Source organism: Ornithorhynchus anatinus, chromosome 17 (assembly GCF_004115215.2).
Source record: "Ornithorhynchus anatinus isolate Pmale09 chromosome 17, mOrnAna1.pri.v4, whole genome shotgun sequence".
NCBI classification, from domain to species: domain Eukaryota; kingdom Metazoa; phylum Chordata; class Mammalia; order Monotremata; family Ornithorhynchidae; genus Ornithorhynchus; species Ornithorhynchus anatinus.
Genome location: NC_041744.1, coordinates 6723180 through 6739318, shown reverse-complemented (window position 1 = coordinate 6739318; position 16139 = coordinate 6723180). Strand labels below are relative to the sequence as shown.

The window sequence follows — 16139 nt, the reverse complement described above, 5'->3', positions numbered from 1 at the left end:
ATGGATAACAAGGTCAACAGAGTGCAAGAAGAGCAGCAAGATTTAATGAGCCTGAAATGGAGGACATCCAGGTTTGACTGTGAATGTTGTCAGTTGTATGCCAGGGCCACCCAGGGGGCTCTGAAGTGGGATCAACCAATAACCACAGGGAGGGTTTAGCATTATGAACCCATTCAGATAGTCCTAGGCAATTTTTCTTTTTCTTCTTCAGCCTGAGCCCTGGCAACCTAGGAATCAAATTGACTGTACAGTGATGCTCCGCCCACAACCTAGGATGCAGCGTGGCCTAGTCTATAAAGCATGGGCCTGGGAGTCAGAGGACCTGAGTTCTAATCCCAGCTCCAACACTTATCTGCTGTGGGACCTTGGTCAAGTCACTTAACTTCTTTCTGCCTCAGTTACCTCATTTGTAAAATGGGGATTAAGGCTATGACATGGACTGTGTCCCAGTCCATTACCTTGTATCTACCCCATTGCTTAGTACAGTGCCTGGCATATAGTAAATGCTTAATGAATGCCATTAAAAAAAAATAAAACCCTGTATAACATCATGCCCAGAGTGGGCAACTGGAAGAGTTGCCAAAGAGAACTGAATCAAACCCCCCACATCCTCAATCATGAAGGAGAAATAGGGGGTGGTGGAAGAAAGGCAGGGAAGGGGGCCATAATCTTGCCCCCATTGGTCTTCTACTCAGCTAGGCAAATCAACCCCCACAAATGCTCTTGCCCAGCCCTGGTCCTGCACTCCGAGCATGTTATACCTTTTGGCTTCCCAGTTGAATGTCAGATCATATAGAGCATCTGAGCTTCAAGTACCTAACCCCTTTGCTACTTTAATGCCAATTAGGGGAGTAATTTCCTGTTCAGAGGGAATGCTGTTTAGGGCAGCTGGACTGCACTTCACCTTTGAACCTGGCAGCAGAGCTCCTAAATTGAATTAGCAGCTGGGGGTCGGGGACCTAGAGTGGTCCTATAACTGCTCCAATCTTCTGGGGATTTTCCAGACAGGGGATGATTCAGGGGCAACCTAGGGGCTGCCCCGAGGCCCACATTCCCCTAAAAACTCTTTCCCTAAGCCATATGGTCCTTCTCTGCCCATTTTTTCAGTTTTGAATAAATAAAATTCCAGGCTTGGGCACAGAAATGGTTCAGGGCTGTGTTAGCCAATGGTAACTTGATAATTTACCCACTATCCTGATGGAAACTTTGTGGTCTCTCCTTAATAATAACCAAGTTATTTGTTAAGCACTTACTATGTGCCAAATGCCCGGTATCTACACTGGGATAGATTTGAGAAAATCCCTGTCCCACATGGGACTCACTGACTGAAAGAAAGGGAGAGCAGGTATTTAATCTTCATTTTTCAATCAATTGTATTTGAGTGCTTACTATGTGCAGAGTACTATACTAAACATTTGGAAGAGTACAATATAAAAGAGTTGGTAGACACATTTCCTGCCCACAACAAGCTCACAATCATTCCTGATGGGGAAACTGAGCCCCAGAGAAGTTTAAGTGACTTGCCTTAGGACATACAGCATATAAGTGACAGAGACAAAATAAGATCCCAGACTCCCAGGCCTGTGCTCCTTCCAGTAGGCAACACTGCTTCTCAGTGTCCTAGTATGTATAGAGCAAGGGCAGTGGGGCAAACACCAGCCAGCAAGAGACAGGGGCACAGGAGCCTGAATGAGTGAGAGGAAGCCAGGAAAAGGATAAGCAGCATCACAGCAATATCAAGAACGGGACAGGTCCCAACTGCAAACAGCAGGAAGAATAGAAATGGCAACAGGACCAACTATCACAACAAGAGCTCAGCCATCACTGCTAAGAGAGCAAGCAACTAGGAGGCCAGGATGAGAGGTGAGCCGAAGCCCTGCCCTCACACAGTCTCAGGCTGAAATTGGGTCCCCTTAAACTTTGGCAAACTGGGCACTTGCTCATGACTCTTAGCTGCAGCTGGATCCCCCCAGCCATGCCAGGGAGGAAAAGCAGGCTCTGCAGACCTCAAATTAGCCCTGGCTGTGACTACTGGGACTCAGTGTGCAAATGGAGGGATATTTTCTATTCCCAAGCAAGTGATATAATGATATTTGTTAAGCACTTATTATGTGTCAAGCCCTGTATTAACTGCTGGGGTAGATATAAGAAGCAGCGTGGTGCAATGGAAAGAGCACGGGCTTTGGAGTCAGGGCTCATGAGTTCGAATCCCAGCTCTGCCACATGTCAGCTGTGTGACTGTGGGCAAGTCACTTAATTTCTCTGTGCCTCAGTTCCCTCATCTGTAAAATGGGGATTAAGACTGTGAGCCCCACGTGGGACAACCTGATTCCCCTGTGTCTACCCCAGCGCTTAGAACAGTGCTCTGCACGTAGTAAGTGCTTAACAAATACCAACATTATTATTATTATATAAGATCAGCACTGCTTTTCAGGAAAGAGAGAGGATGAAAATGAATGTGTATCTTTCTCCCCTTCTCACCAAAGACTTTAAAAAACCCTACATTTCACAAAGAAAAATTATTTTCCACTTCAACCAAATGCTAGTCCAAGATTAAAAATAGCATCAGTATCTTCTGAGCACCTCTGTGTGCAGAGCACTGAACTTAGACCCCCTCCTACCTCACCTCGCTTCTCTCCTACAATCCAGCCTGCACACTTCATTCCTCTAGCGCTAACCTTCTTACTGTGCCTTGATCTCACCTGTCTTGCTGCCGACTCTTCGCCCACATCCTGCCACTAGCCTGAAACGTCCTCCCTCCTCAAATGTGACAGACAATTACTCTCCCCTCTTTAAGAGCCTTATTGAAGGCCCATCTCCCCCACTTTTCCTCATCTCCCACTCCCTTCTGTATCACCCTGATTTGTTCCCTTTGCTCTCCCCTTCTCCCAGCCCCCTAGCACTTAAGTACAGGTCTGTAATTTTATTTATTTGTATTGATGTCTGCCTTCCCCCTCTAGATTGAAAGCTCTGGGGGCAGGGAATGTCACTCCTTATAGTATTTTTCCAAGTGCTTAGTATAGTGCTCTGCATGTAGTAAGTGCTCAATAAATATGATTGAATGAATGAAGGGAGTACAATACTTTTAGTGAGGTAGCTCCTACCTTGCAGGAGCTCACTCTCATCAGGGAACTCAGAACAGGTGCTCAGGCCTGAGCCAATAGAGTGGAGGAAACATCCCCACCCTTAGGGCTTTAGGAAGTACAGGTGCTCAGTAGAGAGCAGCCAGGCCAGAAAGTTGGCTGAGAGGTGCATGGGTAGAACAGATGGGAGAAACAATGTTCTTTCAAGCTGTTTAAACATAATTTTGCAGTACATGGTGCCCAGAAAACACCAGTGACTCCTTTAGCTCTTCCTTTTCTGCCTCAATAGCTACTGAAGGAAAGTACACTGAAGTAGCACGGCCTCGTGGAAAGACCACACTCCTGGGAGTCAGAAGACCTGAACCTGACTCAGCCACCAGTTTGCTGAGTGAACAGGTGCAAATCTCTTAACTGCTCTGTGCTTCGATTTCCTCAGTTGTAAAATGGAGATTAAATACCTGTTTGTGTTACTTTTAGTGAGGAGGTTCCTGAAACAATCTGATTGAAGCCATGGCATTGGTCCTAAAGTAAATAAGTCCCCTCCCTTATAATGGTGATGGTAACTGGAGTCAGAGTTAGAACAGATGGATGGTACCAGATGCAGGTAAGGACCCAGGACTAACTCAGTTTTGGGAAAGAGCCTCCCTTACCTATCTGTGTCTATGTGTCTGTTCCCTCCCCTCCTAGCCTGCCCTTCTTCTCTCCTCATTTGTACCTCTTTTTCTGTTTTTCTGCACATCCTGTCTGCCTGTCTCTGTTCTCGGCATCTCTGTCAGTGAATCTCTCATCTGACCCCCAAGAGTGCCACCTTAGAATCCTTTTTTTGTGTCATTTGGCTAACTAGGAGCACCACTGCTCCTCAACTTTTATAACAAAAAACTTTTCATGTTCCTGAAGATTATCTGGTTTCTCCTGAGCCTTCTCTACTCCATGTAAAATAATCCTAATGCTTTTCCTTCCTGTGCTCTCGATTGTCCAGTTTTCTAACTCTCTCCAACTACTCCAAGATTTTTCCTATCTAGTAGAGCCTAAAATAAAGAACCCGCTACTATGGTCGATGCCATATGGTACCCATATTGCTACCTAATGTCCACACCTTCTTAAACCTCCACCCGCCTTGTCTGTGCTCTGTCCTTCCCGCTGCCAGCCCTGGATCCAGCTGGGAGAAGGGGTAAGTAAGGCAAGAGGGATACTGGGATATCATCCTGCTATGGACCTATGCCATATTCTGCAGAAGTGTGACAAGCGTAAATTGGGTGGGTTCCTCTGTTCGGAATCCATCCTGAAATGAAGCCTGCCTATTTATAACAACAGACTGCCCTGATGACTCATGTTCAAGGTGTTCCATTTAAGGCCCACTATGACACGTAAGTCCTTTTCAACATTCTTCATTAGTCATTTCCCAATATGAGTCTTTAAGTTGTGAATTTAAGGCTTTGGGTTAAGCTTTGACTCAGGCTTTCACTTTGTAAATTACAGCTGAAGAATTACTTTAGTAGTAAATACATCCCCTTGTTAGCACAGGATGCCCAAGCTGTTGTAGTGATTTGGGATGCCTTTGATGATCAATCAGTCATATTTGAGAGGTTACTATATGCAGGGCATTGTGCTAAGCGCTTGGGAGAGTACAGTATAAGACAGTTGGTAGGCACAGTCCCTGTCCACAGTGATGATGACGCTTCCCATCAGGAGTGATGGACAAGCCTCAATCCCTCTTCAAGGGATTAGTTACTTTTCTTAACAGGCAGGGAATCTGAGGCCCCGAGTATACCTATTGTTTAAGGTGGCAATTGTCAGGCCAACCTAGGGCAAAGTGCCTGCCCAGGGGAAAACTCTTCGGAAGCCTCAGCACAACATCTCACACATTAGCCAGCTCATGTCCAGAAGGGCAGAAATTGGTGCTTTTTGTTGCAGTTCATCATGAGAGGACTCAAAAGTCTTAAACCGAGCCAGTGTCAACAGGGTATTTTTGCTGGATGCTATGTTCTTGTATATGCCTTTTGATTGGCCTGGGAACCTATCTGACAGTTCTTGTCCAGGACTCCTGGTAGCTTTACACTGACTCCCTCTTTGCCCCTCTTCCTCCCAACTGTCCACCTGTTTGAATTTTTGGGACTGCCCTGAGAATCTCCCCAGTGACAGCAGAGTAGGGGGAAAGTCTGTGCAAGTGGGAAATTCCAAATGCGATCTTTCAGTGAAGCAGATAGGCTGATGTCCAGGTTCTGAGGTTGGCCTCAGAGACGACTACTAGCCCTGGTCCTCTTTGTGTAGCACTGCCTACTGCTAGATTTTCCGTGATCAGATTTGGGCAAAAATTGGAATTTTCAAACTGGAAAAATCCCTTTCAAAAATTGTTTGTCTTGAACAGACACAGCCAGGGAGTCTGCTGTGAAAATAGTGGGTGAGCGAGAGTGGGCAATCTGATCCTAAATTTGTTTCTTGCAACAGAACTTTCAAACCAAAGTTTCAAAGGATTCTAAAACAGGCTGCCCTTTTGCAGCTGAGATGAACAATGTCTGGAAAAGGACAAACCCTATCTACAGCGCTTTCTAGCTGATTTATTTTGTTACAGGAAGATAATCTTCACAGGAAAGAAAAAGGCAGTAGGATCACTAAATAATAAAGGACAAACAAGGACTTCTCTTTCAGAAGAGGCAATTGAACGTTCAGAGAACACTGAAGGAGGTGAAAAGAAGGGGAGGAAAAACTAAATAGAAGAAAGAACAGCAGCTCCTAAGGAAATTCTATCGATGGAACTTTGCTGTGAGGAATGTAATCAAAATGAAAGCTTAGTAGCTGCATCACTGGAATCGGTGCAAATCTTGGGAGAGTCAGAAATGTATTGGAAAAAATGTTAAAGTAATATATTTTTTTCTATTTACAATATATAACCCTTTTCTTTTGTGCATCTCAAATTGCTTTTTCAATGAGCAAGATTACCAGGGGTACCTTGGCAGGCAGGTTGACTTTCACTTCAAGAAAGTCCAGCTTTGAAAATCACTAGGCTGTCCCCTAAGTCAAGGGATCCCAAAATGGGGATTCCACGGCACCCTACTGTGAAAGTGAACACAAAATAGATAAGAGAAAGGTATTCTTTTCAGAAAAGCTGGTCCATGTAAGCTGACTTTAACTCACTCCATCAGAAGAACCTGTTAAATCTTCTGAGATAATTGGTTTACTACATCTGCTGGTCTATAGGAGAATTCCTTTTGACATACTGAAGCCAGGTAAGGGGAAAAGACAAGAATCCACTGAAGAAATGTGAGTGTATTTGGCTACATAATATTTATACATTTCTTTCATTCCTATATGCTGATGTATGACAAAAACACAGAGTTAAAGTGATTTCTACCTATACTTTGTGATCTATGGTTGGAAAGTATTTTTTATAGGATTTTTACATTAACATTGGCTTTCAATGGGTGCTGCAAAAAACATCGATAGCCCCTGGCCATAATCATAAGGTCGCTGGGCCTCTATCAGTGGCTTGCAGTAGTCATCCAGTAAATCAAGGGTTTGGTCAATGAGCTCTCAATGTCTTACCCCTGAATGTCCACTTGAACTGGAAGTTTACCCCATGTTTATTATGCCTGAGAAAATAGCTGGGGGGGGCGGGTAACCAACTCTGAGGTAATGATTACCCTCACCCCCATCCCAGCATAATTTGGAACTTTTTAACTTCAGGTTCCCCATTCTCAGTGGTCCTGGCAGTCAACATGGGCCCCATTCTGAGAAAGGGAGGCTCCTTGCTTCCTGTTTTTTATGGTGTTTGTTAAATGTATTTCATTCCCATTTTACAGTTGAGGAAACTGAGACAAAGAAGTGACTTTAGGGTCACACAGTAAGCAATACCAATAATGATGGTGCTTAAGCACTTACTATGTGCCAAGCTCTGTTCTAAGCACTGGGGTAGATACAAAGTAATCAGGTTGTCCCACGTGGGGCTCACACCTTTAATCCTCATTTTACAGATGAGGGAATTGAGGCACAGAGAAGTTAAGTGGCTTGCCCAAGGTCACACAGCAGACAAGTCACAGAGCAGGGACTAGAACTCACATCCTCTGATTCCCAAGCCCATGCTCTTTCCACTAAGTCATGCTGCTTCACTAACAAGAATCAGGCTTAGAACCCAAGTCCTATGAGCCCAATAGTCCCAGAAGGCAGTCCTGGGGCTATTCTCCAAGGAGTCAAGGGGCACAGAGTTTCTCCCTGGTGAGCAGTTCAATCAATGGTATTGAGTGCTTACTCTATGCTCAGCCCTCTACTGAGTTCTGAATTCCCCTCTGGATATGCCTTCTGGACACAGCCCAAACTGCTCCAGCCAGGTATCTGATAGCTACTTCCATTTTGAATGAAATGACACCCTTTCAAATGAAAGGTTGTTTGTTGGAATTAGTCATACAGGTCGATTGAGGAAAAGTCAGGTCTTTCTTCTGTCATGGTACAGCCCAGTCCAGGGGATTCTTAAAAGTCACTTTGGCTACAGTCCCAAAACAAACCCCAAGGGGTCATTCTGATCAGAAACAACCACAGCTATGAAGGTCATGAGTTCTAATCTCGACCTCCCCCCCCCCACAATGTGCTGTGTGACCTTTGGGAAGTCACTTCACTTCTCTTGGCCTCAGTTACCTCATCTGTAAAATGGGGATTGAGACTGTATGCCCCATGTGGATCAGGGACTGTGTCCAACCCGATTGTTTGTATTCACCCCAGCTCTTAGAACAGCACCTGGCACCCAATAAACACTTAAATACCATGATTGTTGTTGTTATTGTTAAGCAAAGATATCCCAGTATCCCAGGATGGTGGGGGGGGGGGGGATGGGACTCCTGAGAATAGTCAAAAACCACAGTTGTGGGTCTCAGTGTGTGTGTGGGAAGGTCCCCCTTTTTCCTTGATACTCCCATTTAAGAATAATAATAATGTTGGTATTTGTTAAGCACTTACTATGTGCAGAGCACTGTTCTAAGCACTGGGAAGGATACAAGGTGATCAGGTTGTCCCACGTGGGGCTCACAGTCTTAATCCCCATTTTACAGATGAGGTAACTGAGGCCCAGTGAAGTGACTTGCCCACAGTCACAGAGCTGCCAGGTGGCATTCGAACCCATGACCTCTGACTCCCAAGCCCGGGCTCTTTCCACTGAACCACGCTTGCTTCTCATCGTAATAATAATACTCATAATGTTGGTATTTGTTAATAATAATGTTATTTGTTAAGCGCTTACTATGTGCAGAGCACTGTTCTAAGTGCTGGGGGAGACGCAGGATAATCAGGTTGTCCCACGTGAGGCTCACAGTTAATCCCCATTTTCCAGATGAAGTAACTGAGGCACAGAGAAGTGAAGTGACTCGCCCACAGTCACACAGCTGACGAGTGGCAGAGCTGGGAGTCGAACCCATGACCTCTGACTCTGAAGCCCAGGCTCTTTGCACTGAGCCACGCTGCTTACGACGCGCCAAGCACTGTTCTATAATAATAACGTTGGTATTTGTTAAGCGCTTACTATGTGCAGGGCACTGTTCTAAGCGCTGGGGGAGACACAGGATAATCAGGTTGTCCCACGTGAGGCTCACAGTTAACCCCCCTTTTCCACATGAGGTAACTGAGGCACAGAGAAGTGAAGTGACTCGCCCACAGTCACACAGCTGCCAAGTGGCAGAGCTGGGAGTCGAACCCATGACCTCCGACTCCGAAGCCCAGGCTCTTTGCACTGCGCCACGCTGCTTACAATGTGTCGAGCACTGTTCTATAATAATTATAACGTTGCTATTTGTTAAGCGCTATGAGCAGGGCACTGTTCTAAGCGCTGGGGGAGACACAGGATAATCAGGTTGTCCCACGTGAGGCTCACAGTTAACCCCCCTTTTCCAGATGAGGTAACTGAGGCACAGAGAAGTGAAGTGACTTGGGCAGAGTGGCCGAGCGGGGGGGGGGGGGGGGGGGTCGAAGCCATGACCTCTGACCCCGAAGCCCAGGCTCTTTGGACTGAGCCACGCTGCTTGCAATGTGCCGAGCACTGTTCTATCCATCATAGCTGAGGGTTGCAAGAGGAAATAAGAGGAGGTCGTCGGTGGGGGTGGATGGGCAGGGAGGCCCCGCCTTTGCTCGACGCCGCCACAACCGTCACCGCCCGCCTGGGCCTCCTCAGCCGGTGGGCCGCCCTGTCCTTTGGGCCGCGCTGGAAAAGGCGCCATCAGGGCGGTCACGTGGTGGGCGGGAGTTGGCCGCGTCTCCCGTGATCCCCCGCGCGGGGAAGGGGCCGGCCCTCGGGGCGGGTTGTTGACAATATGGCGGCGGCGGGCGCTGCTCCGGGCCCGGGAGGCGGCGGGGGTGCCGGCGCCGCGAGGCAAGACCCCCTCTGGGGCTAGTTCTCGCCGACGGCGGCGGCCGCTGAGGGACCCGGCGCTCCAAGGGTCTTGGATGAAGGAGGGGGAGCCTTTCCCTGCGCTCTCTAACCCGGCCCCGCCATGTCCTTCTTCCGGCGGAAAGGTACCCGGGGGCGGCGGGGGGCCGGGCCGAACCCGAAGGACAGTCTGACGGGGATGGGACCCAGCCCAGGAGGAGCGGCCGGGGGAGCACTAGTTCTGGGAGAAACAGGGCAGTAGCAGGAAGTGCCACCATTGTGGGGGAAGAGGATACCTCAGGATGGTCCCCAATTATGGCTCTGTGTGTGTGAGTGTGAGACTGCAGCGAGAGAGACCCTTTCCCTCACACACACACGTATCCGCCCTCCTTCCTCGATGACCCTCTCCTAGATCTTGCCCTTGTGCATCGCTCCTCCTGCCATGGGATTGTCTGAAGGGCCCTTATACACCTACATAGACACATACCCCCTTTTTCCTCGTTGTCCCCTCTCCTAGATCTTGCCCTTGTACATCGCTCCTCCTGCCATGGGATTGTCTGAAGGGTCCTTACACACCTATATACACACATACCCCCTTTTTCGTCGATGTCCCCTCTCCTAGATCTTGCCCTTGTGCATCGCTCCTCCTGCCATGGGATTTGTCTGAAGGGCCCTTATACACCTACATAGACACATACCCCCTTTTTCCTCGTTGTCCCCTCTCCTAGATCTTGCCCTTGTACATCGCTCCTCCTGCCATGGGATTGTCTGAAGGGTCCTTACACACCTATATACACACATACCCCCTTTTTCGTCGATGTCCCCTCTCCTAGATCTTGCCCTTGTGCATCGCTCCTCCTGCCATGGGATTTGTCTGAAGGGCCCTTATACACCTACATAGACACATACCCCCTTTTTCCTCGTTGTCCCCTCTCCTAGATCTTGCCCTTGTACATCGCTCCTCCTGCCATGGGATTGTCTGAAGGGTCCTTACACACCTATATACACACATACCCCCTTTTTCGTCGATGTCCCCTCTCCTAGATCTTGCCCTTGTGCATCGCTCCTCCTGCCATGGGATTGTCTGAAGGGCCCTTACACACTTACATGCACACATACCCCTTCCTTCCTCAATGTCCCCTCTCCTAGATCTTGCCCTTGTGCATCGCTCCTCCTGCCATGGGATTTGTCTGAAGGGCCCTTACACACATAGACACATACCCCCTTTTTCCTCGATGTCCCCCCTCCTAGATCTTGCCCTTGTGAATCGCTCCTCCTGCCATGGGATTGTCTGAAGGGCCCTTACACACCTACATGCACAAATACCCCTTCCTTCCTCGATGTCCCCTCTCCTAGATCTTGCCCTTGTGCATCGCTCCTCCTGCCATGGGATTTGTCTGAAGGGCCCTTACACACCTACATACACACATACCCCCTTTTTCCTCGATGTCCCCTCTCCTAGATCTTGCCCTTGTGCATCGCTCCTCCTGCCATGGGATTTGTCTGAAGGGCCCTTACACACCTACATACACACATACCCCCTTTTTCCTCGATGTCCCCTCTCCTAGATCTTGCCCTTGTGCATCGCTCCTCCTGCCATGGTATTGTCTGAAGGACCCTTACACACCCACATAGACACATACCCCCTTTTTCCTTGATGTCCCCTCTCCTAGATCTTGCCCTTGGTGTCCCCTCTCCTAGATCTTGCCCTTGTACATCAATCCTCCTGCCATGGGATTGTCTGAAGGGCCCTCACACCCCTACATGCACACATACCTCCTTCCTCGATGTCCCCTCTCCTAGATCTTGCCCTTGTGCATCGCTCCTCCCGTCATGTGATTGTCTGAAGGGTTACAATCCCTTTTTCTTTTTTTTTTTTTAAAGCAGTTTAGAGTTTTCCACGAAGTGGCGAGTTGCTTGTGATCCCAAAGATCAAAGGGGCACTGAAAGACATGGGTATTTTTCACATCTTTTCCCCGAACTTATGGGGCAGTGAGCATTTCGTCAGTGGGCTAGTCGGGGTGTCTCATTTTGAAAGGTTTGCTTTCTTGAGACCAATTCTCAGAGTTAGAGGAGGCCAGTTTGGTTAAATTTGAGGTTATATAAGCAGTTCTATCCTGGGGCAGGTCAGTGTTCTATCTATATCGGAGAATTCTTAGAGGAACACAGAAGCTTCATAGACGTGGGGGGGGGGTTCCTACCTCTGCCGCCCCATCGCTGTGTGACCTTGAGCAAGCCACCTAACTTTTCTTTTCCCTTACTGTACACAGGAATTAAATACCAGCGTGGCTCAGTGGAAAGAGCCTGGGCATGGGAGTCAGAGGTCATGAGTTCAAATGCCAACTCTGCCACTTGTCAGTTGTGTGACTGTGGGCAAGTCACTTCACTTCTCTGGGCCTCAGTTACCTCATCTGTAAAATGGGGATTCAGACTGTGAGCCTCACGTGGGACAAACTGATTACCCTGTATCTACCCCAGTGCTTAGAACAGTGCTCTGCACATAGTAAGTGCTTAACAAATACCAACATTATAATTATTACCAGGGCTCCCTCCCCCTCTGACTGTGAGCCCTTGTTGGACAAGGACTTTGTATGACCTGATTATCTTGTATCTACCCAGGGCTTAGTGTGGGGCTTGGAACATAGTAAGTGCTTAACAAACACCACAGTAATTTTATTATGATTATTAGTAGTAACAGAGTGTCAGATATCCCTTCTTGACACTCTTCTTTAGTGATCTCTCATGGGCCTACTGTCAATGAGTCTACCTAAACATTTCTTGAGCCTTCTAATATACGTACCTTTTCCTTTGCAATAGCCTATTTTCACCCATTATCAGTCTTGGAAACTTTGTTTAGTAATCCATTTTATGTCCATTTTTTTCCCCATTTCCATTATAGCTTTCACATATATCTGCATTAAAAAGCAGTATAAAATAAGTACGCTCAACCATCTCTTACAGAGGTATAGAATAAAATCAGTCAAATTTTCTAAATGTCACTAATTTTATTCTTTATGTAGTGGAATAATCACTCATATTCAGCATATTAGTGTTCTGTATTTAAACTATTTCAGGAAAAGCTTTGCCTCCAAAATGGTAATTGGCTCCCTTATTGAGGGAGAAGGCGAAAAGTTTCTTTTTGAAACTACACCCCAGCTCTTACTCTTCGTCCCTCTTCAGCCAACCTACTCCCTGTACGGTGCTCTAGTGAGCAAACACACCTTCTCTCTTGCATGAAATTCCTTTCCCCTTAACATCCAGGAGGGTACTGCTCTCTTCATCTTCAAAGTCCTCTGAAATCACATCTGTAGTAATAACGATAGTATTAAGCGCTTACTGTGGGCGGAGCTCTGTACTAAGCACTCAAAAAGAGTACACAGGTAAGAATTAGATGTGGTCTCTGTACCTCAGGGGGCTCATATCTCTTCTACTTCTCTCATCTCCAGTTCTCCCCCTTCAGCACCATCTAAACCCATCAATTACTCACAAACCCTCATATCACTTGTGTACATATTTTATATACTATGTTAGATCCACCTATTTGTAAGTATCCTAGTATTGAACTTCCCCCTATAAATTATAAACTCCTTGAGGGCAGGGATAATGTACACTATGTCTGTTGAACTCTCCCCAGTACTTAGAGAGGTGTGCTGCCCACAGTGGCTACTCAATAAATCCTGTTGATATTGATTACATGAGATAATTTCTGGAACCCTTGTACAGTGTACCCAGATAGATGCAGTAGAGCATCTCAAACAACAATGGCTAAGAGGGGGAAAGTATGTCCTACTATGAGCAGGACAAGCCTTTGGTTGTTTTTGCAATGGTGGTGATGGTTCCCGCTGAACCAGCCACATGCTGTTGTGCGATCTTCGTGGGCAGTAAACTGGAAAGGTCATCTTTAGTAGCATTGTCAGAGGAAGAATGCTGGGCAGGGAGGGCCATCATTTTTTAACCCAGGGTGGCCTTATGCTCTTTAATAATCATATCAACACAAAAAGGATAAGGTAACACTGCCCAGCTTTTCCCCAAATGCTTTCCAAATGTTACTTAGGCTTTTTGTGGGATGGAATCAGCCCGGCCTAGAGAGAAGAGCACAGAGCTCAGAAGTCAGGTGGCCCGGCTCAGACTCCGGCCTGCTTTGTGACTTCGGGCAAGTCACTTAACCTCTCTTGGTTTCGGTTTCCAGATCTTTAAAATGGGGATGATACCTGCCCTCCTTCCCACTTAGAAGCCCAGTGTGGAACAAAAACTTGTCCTATCTGATTCTCTTTAGTCAATTTTTTAGGTCTTGGGAGTACACCAATACACTTTGCATTATTTCCTATGGGAAACTTTGCTTTGGTACCACTAAAGAGTACGGACCAAGGAATAGCAATCTTTTTGTGAGTTTTTTAAAAAATTAGAAAACAGAAAAGTTAAGGGATTCTCAGGAATTTCCAATATTGTGTCTTTTATCTAGGGAGGGCAATCTATGATTACATTGTAAAAATGGTACAGACAAAAACTAGTCAGCTGCAGTAGAAATAGTAAAAGTAAAGACAGAAGGAAAATAGTTTCACTATCAATAGTATTATATTATGAGAAGCAGCGTGGCTCAGAGGAAAGAGCATGGGCTGGGGAGTCAGAGATCATGAGTTCAAATCCCAGCTCCGCCGCTTGTCAGCTGTGTGACTTTGGGTAAGTCACTAAACTTCTCTTTGCCTCAGTTACCTCATCTGTAAAATGGGGATTAAGACTGTGAGCCCCACGTGGGACAACCTGATCACCTTGTATCCTTCCCAGTGCTTAGAACGGTGCTTTGCATATAGTAAGTGCTTAACAAATGCCAACATTATTATTATTATGTGCAGAACACAGTACTAGTGGTTGGGAGAGTGCAGTAGAATTAGTAGATATCCTTGCCCTCAAGGAGTTTACAGTCTAGAGAGGGAGACATACTAAAATTCAGTAGATTGGAGGAGGGCATGGGGAATATATACAGGAATTAGAATTCTTTCCAAGAATAAGGCAAATGTATTTAAATGTGAGTTAAGAGAAGCAGACATCCCCAAAGAAGGGAGAGAAATAGAAAGCCTTATAGGACCCTCAAGTGGTTGGCTATCCCTAGGAGTCCCATTATTTTAAAACAGACCTAATGACAATTTTTTGTCGAAAGGAAAAATTGAATTATTGTACAATTCAGTCAGGTTTCTTTTGGGTACTAGAACTTACAGAGTTACATTGTTGAGAATTGAAGTTGGAAAAGCTTTTAGCCAGGTTGACCGCTTCTAGTTAAGTGTAGGTAGCAGTGTTTGCTGGGAGTGCTTATTACCTTTGTAAATTACAACTTGTTCTGAAGAAGTGCAACAAGCTTTCAAGTATTCGTGTCAGAGGACAGAAATGTTGCCCTGTTCTGAGGCAGGGTAGAATTTAGGCACCATGGTTCATAGAAAAAAAGACAGGTTCAAATCAGTCAATGGGGAAATCTACCAAAACCGAAGAGTTCCCATCATCTCTAGAAATAAGCCGGGCAGAGCCAATTTATTCCTCTGCTTATAGGTTCTTGTGCAAGAACAGAATCAATCAGTGGTCTTTACTGAGCATTTACTTTTTTATGGTATACTGCCAAGCACTGTACTAAGGGCTGGGGTAGATAGAAGCTCATCAGGTTGGACGCAGTCCATGCCCCACAGAGGGCTCACAGTCTTAATCGCTATTTTACAGATGAGGTAACTGAGGCACAGAGAAGTTAATTGACTTGCATGAGATCACATAGCAGATAACTGGCGGAATCAGGATTAGAAGCCTGGCCCATGCTCTAGCCACTAGGCCACGATGCTTCTCTAACTGTGTGCAGAACACTGCACTTAATTGCTTGGGAAAGTACACTACAGTAGAATTGGTAGATACAATCTCTGCCCACTTGTCTAGTGAGAAAGACAGATACAGTGGAATGGGTGAGGTTTCTGTTTAGCTCAGAACGTATCCGTGTGGGCTTCTCTTCTGACTTTTCCTCCAGATGGTAGTATTCAAGTATTGCCTTTGGAAAGCGTTTACTTGTCAAACATTTAGTGGGAGGTTATTTATATAACCTGCAGGCTCTTCAATAAGTTCAAAAGTTTACTTAGGCTTTGGGAACCAAAATTGTCAATGCTTAGCTGCCAAAACACGGTTTAAATCTGAATTTTTCCATTCCAGTGGAAAAGCGCAAGCCTCTTTCTAAATACAAAATGCTGAGTTGCTATATGTCTTCATTAGCATTTCCTGTTGAAATGGCTGACACTCGTAATATTTCAGGCACTGTTGTGGTAGGCCCTTGGGTGAGCTGGGGAGACTAGGGTGCCTTTTATGGAGTGTTTAAATTTTAAAATCTTCTTTCTTCCTTTGCAGTGTAAAGACTTCATTCCAAAAAGTAGTGGTGGTTTTATAGATGATTCTTGGAAGGTTTCCCAGACAGTGTTTTCTGAATGACCTGCTTGTAGTTCTTTTCATCTTGTTTCAGGCAAAGTTGACTATACTGGCTGATTTTTAAATTTTTTTTTCTTCGTCAAAATCTTTAAAAATGCAATTCTTTCGTATTTTATTTTCACATCTGAGAAAGTCCTCATTTTAGCATCAAACATTGAAGTTCAATGAGTGTTGTACAAAAACCCCCCACTTCAGATGTAATTAATTTGCTGGATTGTGAGAGAACCCCTGAATGGCTAGAAATGTCCAATCTGAATTTG

At 46.0% G+C, this 16139-nt stretch overlaps 1 protein-coding gene across 2 annotated transcripts in view; it reads left to right on the top strand.

The window, feature by feature from the left end:
- The first annotated feature begins 3188 nt into the window (after window positions 1–3188).
- The window catches only part of AKAP10 (A-kinase anchoring protein 10), a 38826-nt gene continuing 25875 nt past the window's right edge, over window positions 3189–16139 (top strand). The window contains exons 1-2 of one of the 2 annotated variants that reach the window (XM_029082230.2): window positions 3189–3479; window positions 3561–3687. In XM_029082230.2, coding sequence (XP_028938063.1) covers window positions 3672–3687 — 16 coding nt within the window. In that variant the 5' untranslated portion in view covers window positions 3189–3479; window positions 3561–3671. Of the gene's footprint in view, window positions 3480–3560; window positions 3688–9387; window positions 9576–16139 lie in introns of those variants that run through there. The other variant, XM_007672517.3, reaches the window with a different exon arrangement.